The sequence below is a fragment of the Canis aureus genome, chromosome 32 (genome assembly GCF_053574225.1).
Source record: "Canis aureus isolate CA01 chromosome 32, VMU_Caureus_v.1.0, whole genome shotgun sequence".
NCBI classification, from domain to species: domain Eukaryota; kingdom Metazoa; phylum Chordata; class Mammalia; order Carnivora; family Canidae; genus Canis; species Canis aureus.
In genome coordinates, this window is record NC_135642.1 from 43,434,114 (window position 1) to 43,451,237 (window position 17,124).

Genomic DNA, 17,124 nt, shown 5'->3' on the forward strand with positions numbered 1-17,124 from the left:
GGGCCTCTGTGGCTCCTGGAAGAGGGTGCAAACCTAGTGCCTGGAGGGGACAGGCAGGTAATGAGTGGGGCAGGCTGGGCGAGATCCAGCAGCGAAGGCGAGAGGCCCGCAGCGGGAAGGCACAGCCTGGGAGCCCGCCAGGGTGCTTTCATGCTCGGCTCTGGGTAGCCGGAGCTCCAAGGCCGGAGCGGTCATCCACCAACCAGCGGGGAGCTCCCGAAGGGCTGGTGTCCCTGCTGACGCCAGTGTGGGCTGGACACCTGTGCGGGCTTCCTGTCCAGCATTGGAGGCCCCGGGGCCCCGGGACCCAGGGAATAACATGGGGCAACCTTCCCGCTTGGAGCTAGGGAAACTGAGGCCCAGATGCGGGTGGTGAGGAGGAGCCCCTGTTCTGTTCCGCGCAGACTGTACATCCATGCAGGCATAACCCTCACAACAGGGGCAGGAGGGCGGGTTTTTGTACCTCGTCTTATTTATTTTTATTTATTTATTTTTATAAGATTTTATTAATTCATGAGAGACAGAGAGAGAGGCAGAGACACAGGCAGAGGGAGAAGCAGGCTCCGTGCAGGGAGCCTGATGCAGAACTTGATCCCGGGACCCCGGGGTCACGCCCTGAGCCGAAGGCAGGTGCCCACCCGCTGAGCCACCCGGGTGCACCTGTACCTCGTTTTAGAGAGGAGGAAACAGGCTGGGGGGGGCACTTTACGCCTGCGTTTGAATCGGTTGGGGCCCCAGTGCCAGCTGCCTCTTTCTGGCAGGATCATGGGGGTGCTGAGGTGTGCACTGAGTTCCCTGAGGGGGCCGGGGTGCATTTATGCCCAGAGTGAGCCCAGCTGGAGGCAGGAAGCCTGGGATCCTGGCCCACATGTGCCACCAACTCCCTCGAGCTTGGGTGACCTTGGACTGGCTGCCAGCCCTGCTCAGTATTTCCGGCTGGTCTCTGGGCTCCTTCGGCTCCAGGCCAGGCCCATGATGAAGCCCTGTCCTTTTTGGGGTCACTGTCACGTGGGAGATGGTGACTGGGACATCCCAGAAGGGCCCCGGTTAGTCGTATGGGGCAATCAGGGAAGCCTGTTCCCCACCCAAGGAGGGGAGAGGACAGGCCACCACCAGGGGGGAGGGCTGCAGGACTGTGCACTCAGCTCTGTGGTCTGGAGCCTCCCCCCACCCCAGCATGACCTTGGCACTTCCGAAAACACTCGCAGAGTGAACTGGCAAGGATACCCTGTATAGCCTGGGCTGTAAGATGGGGGAAGCCAGGCCCGGTGAGTCCAGGGAGCCTCGGGGTTGCCATTCGCTCCCTGGGGCCTCGCTGGTCCAGCCCGTGCTCACACCCTCACCCTTCCGTGAGGAGCTCACCCCCTCCCAGGGCAGCCCTGCCCTCTCTGCCCCAAGGAGGTTTTTCCCTCCCCCCACTTGCATGCATTCACATCTAGTGCAGTTTCAAGGCTCACAGACTCCCAAGTCCCCTCTCCCTGGGGACCCCAGTTAGAAACTTCCGCTTTAATCATTCCCCATGTGACTTGGATAATGTCATCCTTCATGCTGACCTAGGACAGGAAGCTAGGCAGTCCCCAGGCCATGCTTGCCCACTCGTTCTCTCCACACACGTTAGCCCGACGCCTTGTCTGTGCCAGGCCTAGGCTGGGCTCCGGGTGCAGAAGAGAGCAAGAGCCGCCCCAGGGGCCCTGGGAAGTCATGTCCGTCAGCACTGACAGCTTGGCGGGGGGTGGTCAGGGCAGGACAGAGGTGCCCGCACCCCAGCCTGTTGGGCGAGGCCGCTTGGAGGACCCTGGGGAATGGTCAGGGAGGGGAGGCAGCCCTGCAAAGGAAGCAACGAGCGCAAAGGCTTGGAGGCCTGTGTCTGCTGGGGAAGGGGAGCCCGGGAGGCACTGGGTCCGGCGTGAGGCTGAGGGCCGGCTGCGGATGGGTCTCTGCTTTTTGCAACTGCTTCCGGCCTGTGTGCAGCTCTGCTGACTGCTCGTGTGCCCTAATACACACACACACACACACACACACACACAATCCCACTGACTCTAAATGCAGACACGACTGCACGCACGCCCCCCCCCAGCTCATCTCCACAGACCTTGGACTGGCTGCCAGTGAGCACTGCACACCCGCACACAGCAGGCCCCTCTGCCTGCAGCCGCGGGCTCACCCATCCTTTTTCTTTGTACAGTGAACCCTGTAAGAGCCTGGGGCTGAGCCTCAAAGACTCCGTCCCTGGAGTTTTGTGCAAAGACCCTTAGGTGTCACCCTCCCCCCCGGGCTTCCCCTGAGCCTCGGCCTAGGCTCCCAGGGCACCCAGGGAAACCTCCCGTGCCAGCCCCGGAGGGCCGCAGCCCTGCTGAGAAGCCAGGCGCCCTGGCATTCGCCCCAGACAGTCTGGATTGCCTGTGTGACCTTGGCTAACCTTCTGCTTTGTCAGCCTTGGATTGGGGGGCGGGGGTACGGGCTCCTCGTTTCCAGCCTCCGTTCCCAGCCTGGTCCAAGAGCCCCGGCGTCCAGGAGGGTACCTGGGGGCTCCGGAGGCAGAGGTGGAGCTGGATGGGCCCCTTCCCTTTCGGCCGCAGCAGCAGGACTGCTTAGATCTGCATTTTATATTAAGGGTCAGGCAGGATTTGAAGGAAAAACCCATTAACTCTTTATTGATTTTGTTTTCCTGATTACAAAAGAAAATCCAACAACACGTTTGTGGATAAGAGCCCGTGAAAGCTCCTCCTCCTCCTCCTGGGAGGTGTTCCCTGTAACATCTGGGTGTTGTCCTCCAGCCTTTTGGGGCATATACCAACAAATGGCTTTTATAAAAATGGGCTCGTTCTGAAATAGCATCGTACAGCTTGATTTTTTTTCGTATTGTTATATATAGATATGCCTCTCTCTGTCGACGGGCGGCGGAGTATTCCCGAGCATAGATGTGCTGTATTTTTATTTTATTTTATTTTTTATTTTTTTATTTTTTAGATGTGCTGTATTTTAGATGAACATTCCCTTACTGGTGAGCACTGAGGTCACTTCCAATTTCTTTTTTCCTCTTACCAGCGATACCGCTGTAAGCATCCTTGACTATTTATACGTGACTGTCTCTGCTATAGTTTCTGTAGGAGAAGCTCCTAGAAGTGGGATAACTAGTTTGTAGAGCGTGTGGGTTTAAAGCGTTATCCGATAGTGCCAAATTACCCTCCCAAAGGTTGAGCCAATTCCCCCCTCCCTCTGATGGTCTGTGAGCGCTCACTTCCCTGCATCCTTGCCAGCACTGGTTGTTATCAATCATTTTAATTTTTCCCAATCTAATGGGCAAAAAATGGTATCGCGTCGCTTTCATCTGCGTTTCCCTGATTGCTAGTGAGATAGAACATCTTTTCATACATTTATTGGCCAATTGAGTTCTTCCTCTGTGAATTTCTAATTCACTGCCAATTTTCTCTTCTTTTGTCTTTTTTTTTTCTTATTGATTTGTAGCGGCTCTTTGTATATTAGTGATGTTTCCTTCCAGTGTCTCGCTTGCCTTTTAACTTGCGCGTAGTGTCTTTTGCTCTACAGATGTCTTAGGTGTTTATGGACTCGGATTTATCAAATTTTCACTTTATGGCTTCTGGATTTAAGGTCTGGCATAGAAAGGCTTCCTCCACTGCATAAGATTTCATTTCGAATAAGGATTTTTATTGCTGAAAAATCTTTGCAGAGCTCTGCTTTGCGGCTGCAGTACTGGTTCTGGGGAGGAAGGGATGGTCCATCCGTCCGTCCTTTTCTATCACTGCCTTTCCGTCGGTCTGTCTGGCTTTGGGGTCGTGGTCACGCGGTGTCTCTTTGGGCCTCTGTCTCTCATGTGCTCTCCTCCTCCTTTCTGCTTTTCTATCCCCAGGTGGGTTCGGCATTGCACAGCGGGGGTGGCAGGACAGCCCTGGCGTCCTCAGTGGGTTGAGAAGCCGCAGGGAATGTGCCCAGCCCCCCTAGCCTCACCCTGAGTCTTAGGGGCTGGTGAGGCAGGCCCTGGCCCAGTTCTCCCTTTCAGGGCCGCTCACATCCTGCCGCTCTTGGTCCTCACTGGTGCCTTCTCGGGGCTGAGCAACCTGGGGCCACCCCTCACGATCTTGGCTTCCCTCTGGGTAAAATAGGTCCTGGGAGTCTGCACCAGCTCCCGAGAGACGCGGCCGGTGTGGGATGCAGCCGAGCTCTGGAACGTGTCCCCTCGTGCCCTCTCGCTACCAGCCCACCTCCAAGGAACCCAGACACCACAGGAGGGAATCTTTGTGTCGTGGACATGGATGGGGACTTCGTTCACGAGGGCGATGACTGATGGCCCGGGCTCACTTGCTTTCGGCCCTGTGCAGGGCCCCAGCCCAGTGCAAGGTCTGGCTCGAGGGAGGCTCCCAGGAAAGCAGGAACAAGCGGGGGAAGCTGCCTAGCCTGGGGGGGGTGGGGGGGCAGGCCGGGGCCATTCTGGGAGCTCCTTCTGTGTGGCAGGGCGCTGTCCTCCGGACTCCTTATTCCTAGGGACTGGGGGTGCTCATGGGGAGCAGCCTACTTACGTCCGGCACTCGGGGCCCCGGGTGGGTTCGGTGTTGCCTCACCCTGGAGGCCTCCGTGTGGGCTGTCCGGCGGGGCTGGGCTGAGGGAGCCGCTGGGAGACAAGCCAGGGAGACGCTTTGAAGCCTGGTTCTCCCAGCACCTTCTTTCTGCCCATGATGCCCCGACTCCTCTCTGAGCTCCTGGTGGTAGGTGGGAGCAGTGTCCTTTACGTCTCTTTATCCCAATCACCAAGCACAGAATAGGCCCTTACCAAGACTAGAATGAATGAATGAATGAATGAATGAATGAATGAACAGATGGATGTTGGATAGAGGATTCAGGTCTGGGGAAGAAGAGGTGTGGGTTCTGGGCTTGACCTTTTGGCTGACTTGCTGGGTGACCCTGGTCCTCAGTCTCCCCATCTGTCCAGTGGGCGTGGGTCCCTCAAGCTCTGCGGCTCTGTGACCAAGCTGACCGGAGCAGGCACAGGCCTGTACCCCTGTGTCTCTCTCTCCCCCTCCCCCCTCCCCAGTGCCGTTGTCTTTGATGACAGTGTTTGCTCGGCACCTGCCGGGTGCTGCCCCTTTGGTGGCACCCCGGAGTGGCGGTTTCCGTGGAGGTCTTACGTCCCCAGGGCACGGAGCAGCTCTGTTGAACACCCAGACCTCCGGTTCCCGCAGGCCCCCGGGCTCCACTGAACACGCAAGGAGCTGGGAGGGCAGGGGGAGCCCCACGCCTCTGTGGTGGTCTCCTTCCCCCCTTGGCCCGGGGGCCTTGCAGCCGGGATTTCTGTCGTTTGCGGAACTCGGCAGGCAAGCAGGCCCCGGGTCCGGGGGAGCGCTTGGCTCCCACTGCGTCTCCCTGCCCCAAATCATTGTCATGCTCTGCCTGTGGTCCCATTTCCATAGCAACTCCTTGTGATGCCACGGAGGAGAGTGGGAGCTTCGGGGAGGTTTGGGGAGAAGGGAGCGGGAGGCCCATTCATTATCTTGGAACACGGCAGCCGGGGGCTTCGGGCGGTGCCGTGGGATGGCTTGCCATGCCAAGCTCAGGTGGAACCGGGCTCAGGGCTGGCAGCCAGGTGGTCTGGAGGCCCGCCAGGAGCAGGGCTGTCCAGATTGGCCTGGGCCTGGCTGGCTTGTGCCAGTCCACCTGGTGCCAGCTTGGGCGGCCGCCGAGGGCACCCCTGCCTGGCTGGGCCTGGCCTGGAGGACCCCGGCCCGAGAGAGCCCAGGCTCCGCTTACCCACCGTCCTAGGCTGGCACCGCTGTGTCCTGTCTTGTCCTTTAGGAACAGCGGCCTTTGGAGGGCACCGCTGGGGCTTGCGGGCAGCAGGGGCAGCGTTCGGGGCTGGTCCCCTACAGCAGAGGCCACCTGCCGCATGGCTCAGTTATCAGGTCAGGACAGCCAGGTGGGCCCAGAAACCTGCTCGGGGCCCCTTCCCCGGCCTCATTCTTAGAGAAGTGGGCAGCCCTGAAGCAAGACGACTCTTGCCTCCAAGGAGGCCTCCGTCTTAACCTGCCTTGTAGATGGGAAATGGCACCCTTCACAGCTTAGACTGGGTGGGATATTGATTTTGGGAAGGACCGGAGGCCTTTGCTGTCTCCTGCCCACGTGATGGCAACCACCTCTGCACCCCATCCATCCGCGCGTCCCATCCGGAAGGCCTCGCGAGTCCTCCTGGGGACGTGGGCCTGTGATGGACGGTGCCGTGTGGGGAACCCGGAGGGAAGGGAGGAGCCATCCTGGCCCTCCAGGGGCGAGGGGGGCTGCTAGGAGTCAGGCCCCCTGAGACACGGGCTCTCCGCCTTTCCCTCCACCTTTGGGCTTGAGCCAGTGCTGGAGGCCACTTGTCCCCCGTTTTCCTAATCCCTGTCTTTGTGTTGAGTCGCATTTGAAGGTGGGTTTCCCGCACTCTCCAAGCCACACATCTGTGAAGTCCTAGTTGTTTTTAATACACGGGAGGATAAACACATACCCATGAGAATACAAGCCTTTGTCCGCGCACCGCCTAGGCTCCCCTTGAGCCTGCACCCACGGTGGCAGGTGTCCCACACTTGGAGAGCGCTGATGAGATGGGCGCCTCTTGACAACGGCTCAGAAAGGGATTCGGGGCCTCATCTGAGAGGTGGGGGAAACCAGTGCCGGGCAGGGAGCTCAGCCAGGGCTGCACAGCTGGCACGCAGGAGAGCGGCTCCGTGGCCTGCCTCCTTGGCCTTCCAGCCCCAGGCCTGTTGGCAGGACCTTGCCAAGGAGATGGAGCCGCTAGTGCCCTCCCCCCACTCATGGGAAGTTGCCCTTGGAGAACATTTGGTGAAGAAAAGAACCAGGAGAGGTGGGGAGAGGGGGTGGTGGGTGGGTGGGTCCTTGGGAACCGGGAACCAGCACCGAGAGCTCAGGCCCCAGGAGAGGGCCCCTGCCCCCTGCTGCTCTGGCCGCACCCTCTCTAGGGCGGGCCTCAGGCCTGCCTCCGGGCAGGTGCTGGCTGGGTGCTGCTGCGCGCCAGGCCGCGTGGCCTTCTCTGTTTATCTCCTCCTGGACCAGGCAGGAGCACCAGGATCCCCATTTTATGAGGAGGGGAAGTGAGGCTCAGAGACTTGATCATCCCAAGGTCATAGAGCCAGTGGGTGGGGAGGCAGACCTTCAACTTGGGGCCAGAGACCCCCCATTCCCAGGTCCCACCTGCCCCAGCTGGTGGCATGTGAGTGTGTGTATGTGTGTGGGGGCTGCTGACCGCCCGGCAGGTGCAGTCAGACCCATCTGTGCGCCTGGCCTCCCGCTGCCCCTCGATCTGCCCCCGTGGCCTGGCTCTGGCTGACGGCTCATCTCCTCTTTTTCCTACAGCCTCCTGTGCCCACAGGCCCTGAGGCTCCCATGCCAGCAGGGCAGAGAGGGCGACTGAGTCAAATCCAGGCTGACCCCAGCCCACTTGTGTTCCCCAAACGCCTGCCTGACCGGAGGTAAGAGGCGGCTGCGGGTCGCAGGGCCGAGTGGGGGTAGCATGGGCCTTGGCGGCAGGTGCGGCCCCGGGGGAGAGGCTGCAGGGAGGCCACGGAAGAGCAGTCTTTCTGGGGGTGGCCCCCCTCCCGCCCCTTGTGAAGAGAGGGCTGGGAGGGTCAATGTGGCAGTGCCGCCTTCCGCTGGCCCTTGCTACGGCGACGCTCTGACAGCAGGTCAGAGGCTGGGGACGTTCACGCGCCGGCTGTCGGGTTCCCGTGCGGTGTGGGAGGTCACTGGTGGTGAGCCGGGGGCTCTGTCCTTGCTACTGTCACGTCGTGGCCAGATGTGTGCATGACTGAAGGGGAGAGGGGACGTGTCGACGGAGACAGTCAGGGGCCAAGAAGCTGTCAGGAGACGTTGGCACGGACTCCAACGTGCGCAGCGTAGCAGAGCTCCCGCCGAGTCTCCCGCAGATCCGACGCCGTCGGGCGGGGTGGGGCTCACAGGTGTGTCCGTGTGCCGAGGACGGGCAGCCAGGTGACCTTGGCTGGGTGTGAGCGGAGGGCGGCCTGTTGGACTGTAGCATGCGGAGCAGGACTCCCAGAATGCGGGGGGGACGGGCCCTCTCCCGTGTCCCACGCGGGGCGAGTACCGAAGAAGCGGTGGATGGGCAAGGAGGGGGACCTGGCGTGCTCCTGACTTGTCTCCTGGCTGGCTCATGACCTTGGGCGAGTGACTTTTCCTTATCTGAGCCAACCCACTGTTCTTGACAGGCTTCTGGGACCAGGCGAAGGCCGCAGAGGGACTTTGCTAACTGGAAGGAGCCCCAGGGAAGGCTGGGGCATGTTGGACGGAGCGTCGTCCCATTTTCAGGGGAAGCCCCCCCGGAGGCTCCGCGGGGCAGTGGGCCTCAAGCCCCTTCTCCTGAAGGATTAGGTGGCGGTTCTGGTGCGGCCGAGGCTCGACCTACCCTGTCCTGCCACCCGGGAAGCTGGTGGGGCGTGGCGGGGAGCAGATGGCTGGGTTCCCTTCTGGACTCCGGGCCTTGCTTTGAAGTCCGGTTATCTCTATCAGAATATTCCTGCTAATCAGTCAGTTCTGGGTGGGTTGAGCAGCTAATTAGCCCCTCTGCCTTAACCTGTAATTACTGCCGGGAGCCCGGGAGCGGGGATGTGGCCAGGGTTATCTGCAAGGCCGCCAAGGGCGGTAGGAGGGCTGCGGGCAGGGGCGGCGGGAGGCGGGAGGCTGGGCCCTACCCGCAGGCTCGTCAGGGGCCACAGCACAGCACACTGTCCGCTGCCCGGGGGGGACCGTACCGGGCAGGGGTGGACACGGGAGGTAAAGTGGGGTGCAGGCTGCTGCCTCAGCAGAGCTGGGGGGCTTAGCAGAGGGCCTGCCGGGGCTGAGCCCTGAAGGCTAATGGATTCTTTTAAAATGTTCTATTTTTCCGGTTATTAAAAAAAAAAAAACAAGAGCGTGCGTTTTCTATAGAAAACACAAGCATTTGGGTGTTTTGCGTGTCAGTCTTTTACCAAATATGTATTTATGAAATAATTTGGATCAGATTGTACTTACTATGTCCTATCTTGCTTTTTTGTCCTTAATACCGCACCGGGAGCGTTTTCCCATCATGAAACGCTCGTCTGTAATGTGATTTTTGAGGGCAGCATAATGTTCCAGCCTGTGCGCGGCCGTCGCGGGTGTGACTATTCCGCTACGTATTTTGATTGTTTCCGGTCGTGTGTCATTACAGAGCACCTGCTGGGACAGGATGATGTGCGTGAAGTTGGGTTGGGCAGAAAGGTGGAGGGGTGGGGGTGGGGCCCGGGCTCAGCAAAGGTGCAGAGGCGGGGGGGTTCGGGGGACTTGAGCAGGGCCGCGGCCGGGAGGGCGCCTCTGACGTGCGCCGAGGGGCTGGCACCGGACCCAGCAGAGCTCTGAGCATCGGAGGAGGCCAGGGTTTGGCTTGCTGCCTCCTGCCTCTCGTGCCCATGCCCCCGTCGTCTCCTCCATGCCCCTGTGATTGGGGCGGCAGCGGGGGGGCGCGGGCAGGACGGGCAAGGTCAAGGGGCCCAGATGCTGCGGCCCTGGACTTCCCGCCCACTGGTCGGATCAGGGCATTGAAATCAAGCCCCTCTGTCTCTGGTGAGCCCTGCCTGGTCTCCGTCCTGCAGGAAGGACGCACACACCTTCTGAACGTTTAATGATGCCGGAATCCGAGAGCCTCCCTCGGTCCCCCGAGCCTAACTAACCCTCAGTGGGAAGTGGGGGATGGCCCCTGACCCTGGGGGGCCAGGGAGGGAGGCTGGGCCTGGGGTGTCGCTTTCAGGAGGCTTCTCTGACCTCCGGGCCCATCCCCAGGACTCCAGAGTAGACAAAATTAAAAAAAAAAAAAACTGTAATAAGCCAATACTTTCCATAAGGGAGTAATCAGTGTCATGGGGGAAAATAGAGCAGAACCCGGGAGCGGGCGAGGGCAGCCGTCCTCTGCAGGGTGCTCAGAAGAGGCGCGTCTGCTGAGGTACCCCTGAGCAGAGGCCCGGGAGAGCGGCCAGCCCTGGGCTGCAAGCAGCCTGTGGGGAGGAGGGCTGGAAATAGGGCTTATAGGGCCTCGAGTTAGTATGGACGGCGAGAGCTTGGCTGAGGCTACCGCTCACTGGCTTGCAGGGGAGAGGCTGGGGAGGCCTGGGGGGCGGAGTGGCTGGTTGGGGCAGCCTGAGGATGGGCTGCGGCTGGGAGGGATCGGGGCCAGGGAGCAGGGCGGGTGGGGCAGCCTTTGACCGAGCTAAGCAACGAGGGCCAAGGATGGGTTTGAGGGGTGACGAAGAGTCGTGCTCCGAGGCGGTTCGCTCGAGATGCGGGCACCCGGGCGGCCGCACACGTGGGCCCGTAAGGCTGCGGCTGGGCTGGGCTGGGCTGGGCGTGTGACGGAGGGAGTCGGTGGTGCTCTGGGGGTGTCGGAAAGCTCCTGAGGCTGGACCAGGTCTCAAACGGGGGCCTCAGGGCTTAGGGTGGGTCCAGCCCCTGCCAGGGGTGCCCCTTACTCCAGGCCTGTGGACAAGCTCTCCAGAATGACCCGCCTGGAGAAACTGCCACCAGCTCCCCTCCCAGCGACTCCTCCCAAATGGCCTAAAGGTTGGCACCCTCGTTTGTGACACTCTTCTGGCCGCTGCGGGCAGGGACTGGGGTGCTCACACTGGACCCAAGCCTGTCACCACCAGCCAAGTCCCCCGCCTTCCAGAACGCCACCCCAGCTCTCCTGCCCACTTGGGCCCCTTTGAATGGCTGTTGGTGCCTTCACCTCGTGCACTACCCTGTCATTTGGCTGTCATCGTCCTTCCCTTGTCTTGATCTTTGCTCTGCTCATCCTCTCCTGCCTCAGTCCTGCCTGAGGACTGCCCCTGCCCCATGCTCCATTACCAGGGTTCTTCCCAAATGGAATCCTGCTGCACACCTGGAGCTCTCTGGGCCAGGGCCCCCAGCCTGGCTCTGCATCAGGACCACCCAGGGGTGTCATTAAAGGGACCTCCCTGGGGGCCCATCAGGGCCTTCTGATACAGAGTCGCTGGGGGAACCTGGGAACCCGGGAACCTGGATAGTTAATAAGCCTCACGGTCACTTCTGAGGGCCAGCCAGGTTGGGATGTGCCGGCCCAAGCCAGACTCAGGGGGGCGTGCAGGTGCCCCGGGAGCATGGCCTCTGACCGATCCTTGCAGTCTTGCAGGGATGGGGACCTCACTCTGTCCAGGCCAGCCCGGGCCCTGGAGGCAGCTCTGCTGTGGACATAGCCCCTCCTTGTGAACCTGCCTCCCCCAAGCCTCTGTGGGTGGGTCTCGGCGCCACACAGGGCAGGAGCTGTTTGGGACTCAGAAGTTCTCAAAAAAAAAAAAAAAAAAATTAATTAATTAATTAAAAAAAAAAAAAAAGAAGCTCTCCTTTCCTACTCCCAGGGCCCCGGGGGTGGGGCGGACTTGGCAAACCGTGGGGACTCAGGCGATGTCTGTGGCTTGATGGAGGGCTCACCTCCCGCCACCTCCACCTGCCGGGAGCAGCTCCTGCTGTGTTCGCGGCCCCACGCCTGGCGCTCTGCGGACCAAGCCGTCACCATGGGCATTTCAGGGCACGTTCCTGGTCTCATCCTTATCACGGCTGGGTGGAAGGTGGCTGCTGGCATCCTGTCGGTTCTAACAGGCACTTATCGGGCACCCGCTGTGTACAGAGCAGTGTCCTGGGGAGGACGGGAACCCGCCATGGTGTAGGAAGGCAGGGCCCGTCCAGAGCCCCACTGCTGCGGCGGGCCTGGGTCAGCACAAGAGCCCAGGTAGGTCTGTGCCGCAGGTTGCTAGGTCCGGTGCACAAAGTCCCACACACGGGTGGGGCCTGCACAGAAATTTGTCGTCTCCGGGTCTGGGAGGCTGGAAGTCAGAAAGCATGGTGTCTGCAGGGCCGTGCGGGAAGGACCCGTCCTGTGTCTCGCCCTAGCATCTTCCTTCTCTGTGGGTCTTGGGTCTTGTCCGCATCTCCTTTTCTTTTTAAAGGGCGCAAAGCCATCTGAGATTAAGGGTCCACCCTACTCTGCTGTAGGCTCACCCTAATTAACTAATTACATCTGCAATGACTCAGTTTCCAGATAGGCTCACATCCTGAGACACTGGGGTTTAGAAGTTCAGTGTGTAAATGGGGGCAGGTGGGGGGGGACACATGATTCAACTCATAAGGGTGTGCAGGTGGCCTGGGATTTCCACGGCGTGACCGCAGTGGGCCAGGCAGCCGTGGCCATGGTGAGCATCTCTGGCCACGGGGTGAGGTGTGCCAGGGGAGGTCAAGGCTGCCCCAAGCTGCCAGGGACACAGAGGGGGAGTTTCCCACATCAGGACCAGGACCAGGGCTCCTTGAGGTTTAATTCAGCTCAGGATGGGGACCCAGACACTTGGCTCCTGTGTGTGCCTCCGGCAAGTCTGTCCCTGTGCACTCCGGCTGGAAGGCAGGTATACATGGTCGGGGCTGGGAGGAAGTCCCCGGCCTCTGCACCCCCTGGCTGGGTGACCTGGGCCAGTTGCTTTCCTCGCTGGGCGTCAGTCTACCTGACTGAAAGGGGACCCATCTTACCTGTCCGGCTTTGTCACCAGCCTCTGGTGAGGCTTGAAGGAGAGGATGGATAGGGAGGTGCTTTGCTTTTGTTCATTTTCATTCGTTGACTCTGTAGGCTTTTAATTAAGTGCAGCTCCTCGCTAGGCCCGGTGCTGTCACAGGGACACAGAGACGAGGTGGTCACCCTCCTGGCCCTCGAGGAGCTCCCAGGCCATGGGTGGGGCAGGCGGGCGAAGGTCGAAGGCCTTCGACCGGGTCCAAGCTCTGCCTCCTGCAAAAGATGTGAGTTCAGGCTGTTTACTTAAGCTTTCTGGGCCTTAGTCTTTTCGTCGGCAAATTGGGAATAAGAATAGCATCCGCCTTGTGTGGAAGCAGCAGCCGGGTGCACGTGAGGGTCTGGCACGTAGTAAATACTCGGTAAACGTCCTTCTGAGTCATCAGCTACAGGGACAGTGTGATGAAGGGTGGTAGCAGGGGTCTGAGGGGCTCTGCGGAGAGTGCTGGGCTCTGGGCACTCAGCAGATGTTGCCCCCAGCGGGCCCCGTCATCCTGCTGACCCTTTAGCCGTCTGCCACCCTATGCTCGGAGTACGGGGTGGTGAGAGGGATGTGGGGCAGGTGGGCCCCAAGGGAGAGCTTCCGGGCCTTCTGACAGTCATTCTGAGGGTCTGGGGGTCTGAGCGGGTGGAGGGGGTGGCCCCTGGCGTGCCCTGCAGTCCTGGAAGGGGCACTGGGGTTCTTGGTACTTTCGTTAGCCTTTGTGTTCGGTCCACAGGTTTCGGGGAGAGAAGATGGTGGGGAAGCCAAATTAAAATTCCTCTTTGAGAAGTGAACAACTTCCCAATTAAAGGATTCTTATTTGCGAGATGCCTTGGAGGCCTTTTCAATCAAGAGGCTCTTCTGAGTAAGAGAAGGGCTTGAGCTGGGTTTGGAGAGGCGGGTGGAGCCTGAGCTCAGCCAGGAGAGGGTCTGGATGCCCAAGATGCCGAAGATGCGGAAGATGCTGGGAGCAGTGGCCCTGGGGGCGGGGGGGCGGTGCATGGGGTGAGGCTGTAGCTCCTTCTGCTCTGCAGTGGGGTGGGGGTTGGTGGGGGGAGGCAGAGACCGGGCACCTGTCTCTTCTTGAAGCCCCTCAGCCCCAAGCCCCCAGTGCCCTCCACCGGGGCCCCTTCGGCTTCCTCCCCTGATCCCGTGCCTTGCTCCCCAGCCAGGTGGAGCTGGGAGGAGGCTCGGGTCCGGAATGGTCCATGTGGCCCCGACCTTGTGCGCAGGGGCCACCACATGGGGGTAGAGTCCTCCTGGCTTCTGGGACCACGGGTTCCCTGGGGCCTGTGCCAAGGCTGCTGCCCCGATCCGGGCTTTCCGGGTGACATCCTGGCTGTGTGCTGCTGGGTGGGCGTGTCCCCTGGCCTTTCAGCCTGGCACCCCACCCAACCTGCCCTGCTGGCGTCCTGGGCGGGGCTGAGTGTGTGGTGGGAGTCCCAGGAGGGGAGCATCCTCAGATCCTGCCAGCCTCAGGCCGCCTGGCTTACCTGAGCGCCTCGGATGTTCGCTCCGAGCAGCCGTCGCCCGAACCCCGTTGCAGATGAGGGAGCGGAGGCTCAGCAAAGTGAGGTGGCCCCTCGACACACAGAGGCGTCCTCGCTCAACGGGGCTGGCCTTCCCGGGTGTCCGGGGGCCAACCTTCCAGGACACTGAGCAGAAAGGAGCTGCGGGCGACATTGGGCGAGGCCTCCCCTCGGCAGGCTGGCCGGGCCTCCCCCCAGCCCAGAGGGTCTGCCCCAGGAGTCTCCAAGGTCATTTGAGGAGACCTGCCTCCACGGCTCTGCCGTCCGGGCGGCGCGGAGGGCGGCCGGACTGTTTTCAGCCCACACCTGCCGTCCCCCTCCCCCGCGTGTCCTACTTTCTGAGAGCCGCTGCGGCGAGGCTGTCTGCACATACCCAGGACTGTGAGAGCCAGGCCCCCGGGAAGGGGCAGCCGGCCCCGTAGGGGCTCCCCGGAGCCCTGGGTCTGGGTAGTAATTGGGAGAGAGTGATGCTCTGGGGGGGGACGGGGTGGGTCCCCGGGGAGACTGGGGTGGATGCTGCAGACCTCACGGGGGCTGTCCCGGTCCTGCCCTCGGACCAGCCGGCAGCTGGCTCAGTTCTAGCCCCGCCACGTACTGCCTGTGTGTCCCCGAGCAGGTGACATGCCTCTCTGGACCTCAGGTTCCCCCTGGGTGGCACAGACGACGGTGCAGCCGAGGTGGCGAGGGGCACAGAGGACTGGCGGGCCACCGGTGTGGAATGTGGATCTGTGGGCTTTGTGTGGACACCTTTTGGTGGGGCTGGTTCACTTCTCTTCGCTTTCACGTAACAGGCGGAACGATGCCCTTCTCACGGGGTGTGTCCTCCATCAGTGGGGATCCTCTGTGCCCTTCCCCGGGGATCACTCGATGAGCCCATTCTTCCGGGAGTACCCGGTGGGCTTCGCCTGGACTTGGTGGCCGCAGAGTGAGTAGGTGACACAGTCCCTGCTTTTAGGTAGCAAAGTTAGAGCGCCCGAGGAAAGGGAGACAAGAGCTGGGGAAGTCAGGGAGGGCTTCCTGGAGGAGGCCAGACCTTAACGTTCAGGAGGATTCGGGAAGCAGGTGGGGCAGGCAGGACTATAGAGACACACCTGGTGGGGGGGGGGTGGTGTGAGCGAAGAGCACGCAGCAGCACAGGGCAGGTTGTGAGCTTCTGAGAGGCACAGGAGGGCATCTAGGTCAAGGCCCAGAGAGGCCCCAGTCCTGGAGCCCTGGTGTGGGAGGGGGGTGGGGAGTTGTCTCTCGGGGAAGCTCAGAGTTGAGGGTGTGTCCAGGTGTCACCAGCTCTGGGGTCTGCAGCCCCGGCTCCCTGGACAGGAGACGTGCGTCCTCCATGGAGCCGGTGGCCTCCACTGGGCCCCACAGGGAGCCTTCCAGCCGCAGGCCTGCTCTGGCCTCCTCGTCACCGTCACTGTCACTGTCACCGAGGGAGGCTTTAAAATCTCAGCCTCGAATTAAAGCCTATGAGTGCTTCAAAACAATAAAAAATTTCCCTAATAAAAGAGGAGGCGCACTCAGGCATGTCCTAAATGAATGGAGTGACTTGGGGATTAATCCAGGATGTATGGGAGGGCGCCCAGCCGGGAAGAGCGCGCGGTGGAGATTGTAACAAATTGTTTGCTCGCAAGAGAAATAATTCTTGATGTGCGCCAGCTGTAAGCGGAAGGCACCTTGGCCGCTCCTAAGCTGGTCCTGAGCGGTCCTGCTAGGGCGGCCTTACCCCCAGGCCTGTGCACCTGCAGGGACGACCTCCCAGCCCCACGGCCCCAGGAGCCAGTTGAGGCGGGGGGAGTGGGCAGCTGGTGAGGCCTTCGAGCGCCTACCCCAGGGCCTTTGAGCAGATGCGAGGGGCTAAATAGTCTCTTCACAGACTTGCCTCAGTTTACCTGTCAGAGCTCGGGCAAGTGCTTCCTCCCCAGAGGCCTGGCCTTGGGCACCGGGTGGTGGGCAGCGCTGTTCTCCCCAGCCAGCTCTCCCAGCCTCCTCCCTTTGTGCCCAACCTGGCGGGGGGGGTGGGGGGGTGGGGTGGGATCGAAGCCAGTCCACGCTCTGGAACATCCCCTCTGAGGTGCAGGCCACGGAGACCTGGGTTGCACTTCCCACCCCGGGCTGTGGTGCGGCCCGCGCAGGGACAGGAGCACCCAGGCACCCAGGCCGCGCCGGAGTCTTAGGTCTTCCCCGGCTTCCTCACCCCCGTCCCCCATTTCCGAGAGCACAGGCTCACCCCCCCCCCCGCCCTGCCCCGCGGTGGCCCTAGGAAGCCGCCCTGCACCACCCTGTCAGGCGGCCGCAGGAACAGGCCAGGTGAGTGGTGCAGGCCGTGGGGCCCACCTCTGGGCCTTGGGGTCCCTGGAACTGGCTCCTGAAGTTGTTTAGAGGAAGGGCCCGGGGTCTTGGGTGCGGTTCTGCAGGGCTCGTGTGCACCTGCTCCCTCGCAGCTCGAGGCGGGGGCGGGAGGCACTGGGCAGGGGGTGCCCCGGCCCCCCTCACCAGCCGCTGCCTCAGAGCCCACCTGCCCATTCGGTCCTCACTGTCCCGCTCCCGCACATTAAGGGGACACCTCCCGAGCGCGGGGTGCTGCCCCAAGTCCTGGACCGGCACACGCGCCGCCTCTGCCCTCGGGGCGGGGGGGGGCTCTGCTCTCGTGGGAGTGACGGTGAGCGGGGGCCACAGATACGTCGGAGGAGCTCAGACTGCGATGAAACTGGGGGGTGGGGCAGGGCCTGAGCTAGGGAGTGGCTGGGGGGCTGGGTGGCTTTGGAGCAGGAGGCGTCCAGGCGGGTCTTTCGAAGAAGAGGTGACACTGAAGGCGAGACCTCAAGTCTGAGAACAGCATTCTGGGCGGGGAACAGGTGGACAGGGGGGCGGGGGGTGTGGGGGGGCAGGGGGGAGGGCCGGACGGCCTGGGGTGTCGGAGGGTGTCAGAGGCACCTCCGGGGGGTGTCGGGGCCTGGGGAGGCCTGGACAGAGCTAAGCAGGAGCCCGCCGGGAGCCATTCGTGCTCTTGG

At 61.6% G+C, this 17,124-nt stretch overlaps 1 protein-coding gene across 1 annotated transcript in view; it reads left to right on the forward strand.

The window, feature by feature from the left end:
• LOC144303269 (uncharacterized) overlaps positions 1-17,124 on the forward strand; it is a 49,223-nt gene that overhangs the window by 13,908 nt on the left and 18,191 nt on the right. Inside the window, exon 3 of the mRNA XM_077881209.1 lies at positions 7,363-7,478. Coding sequence (XP_077737335.1) covers positions 7,363-7,478 — 116 coding nt within the window. The remainder of the gene's footprint in view (positions 1-7,362; positions 7,479-17,124) is intronic.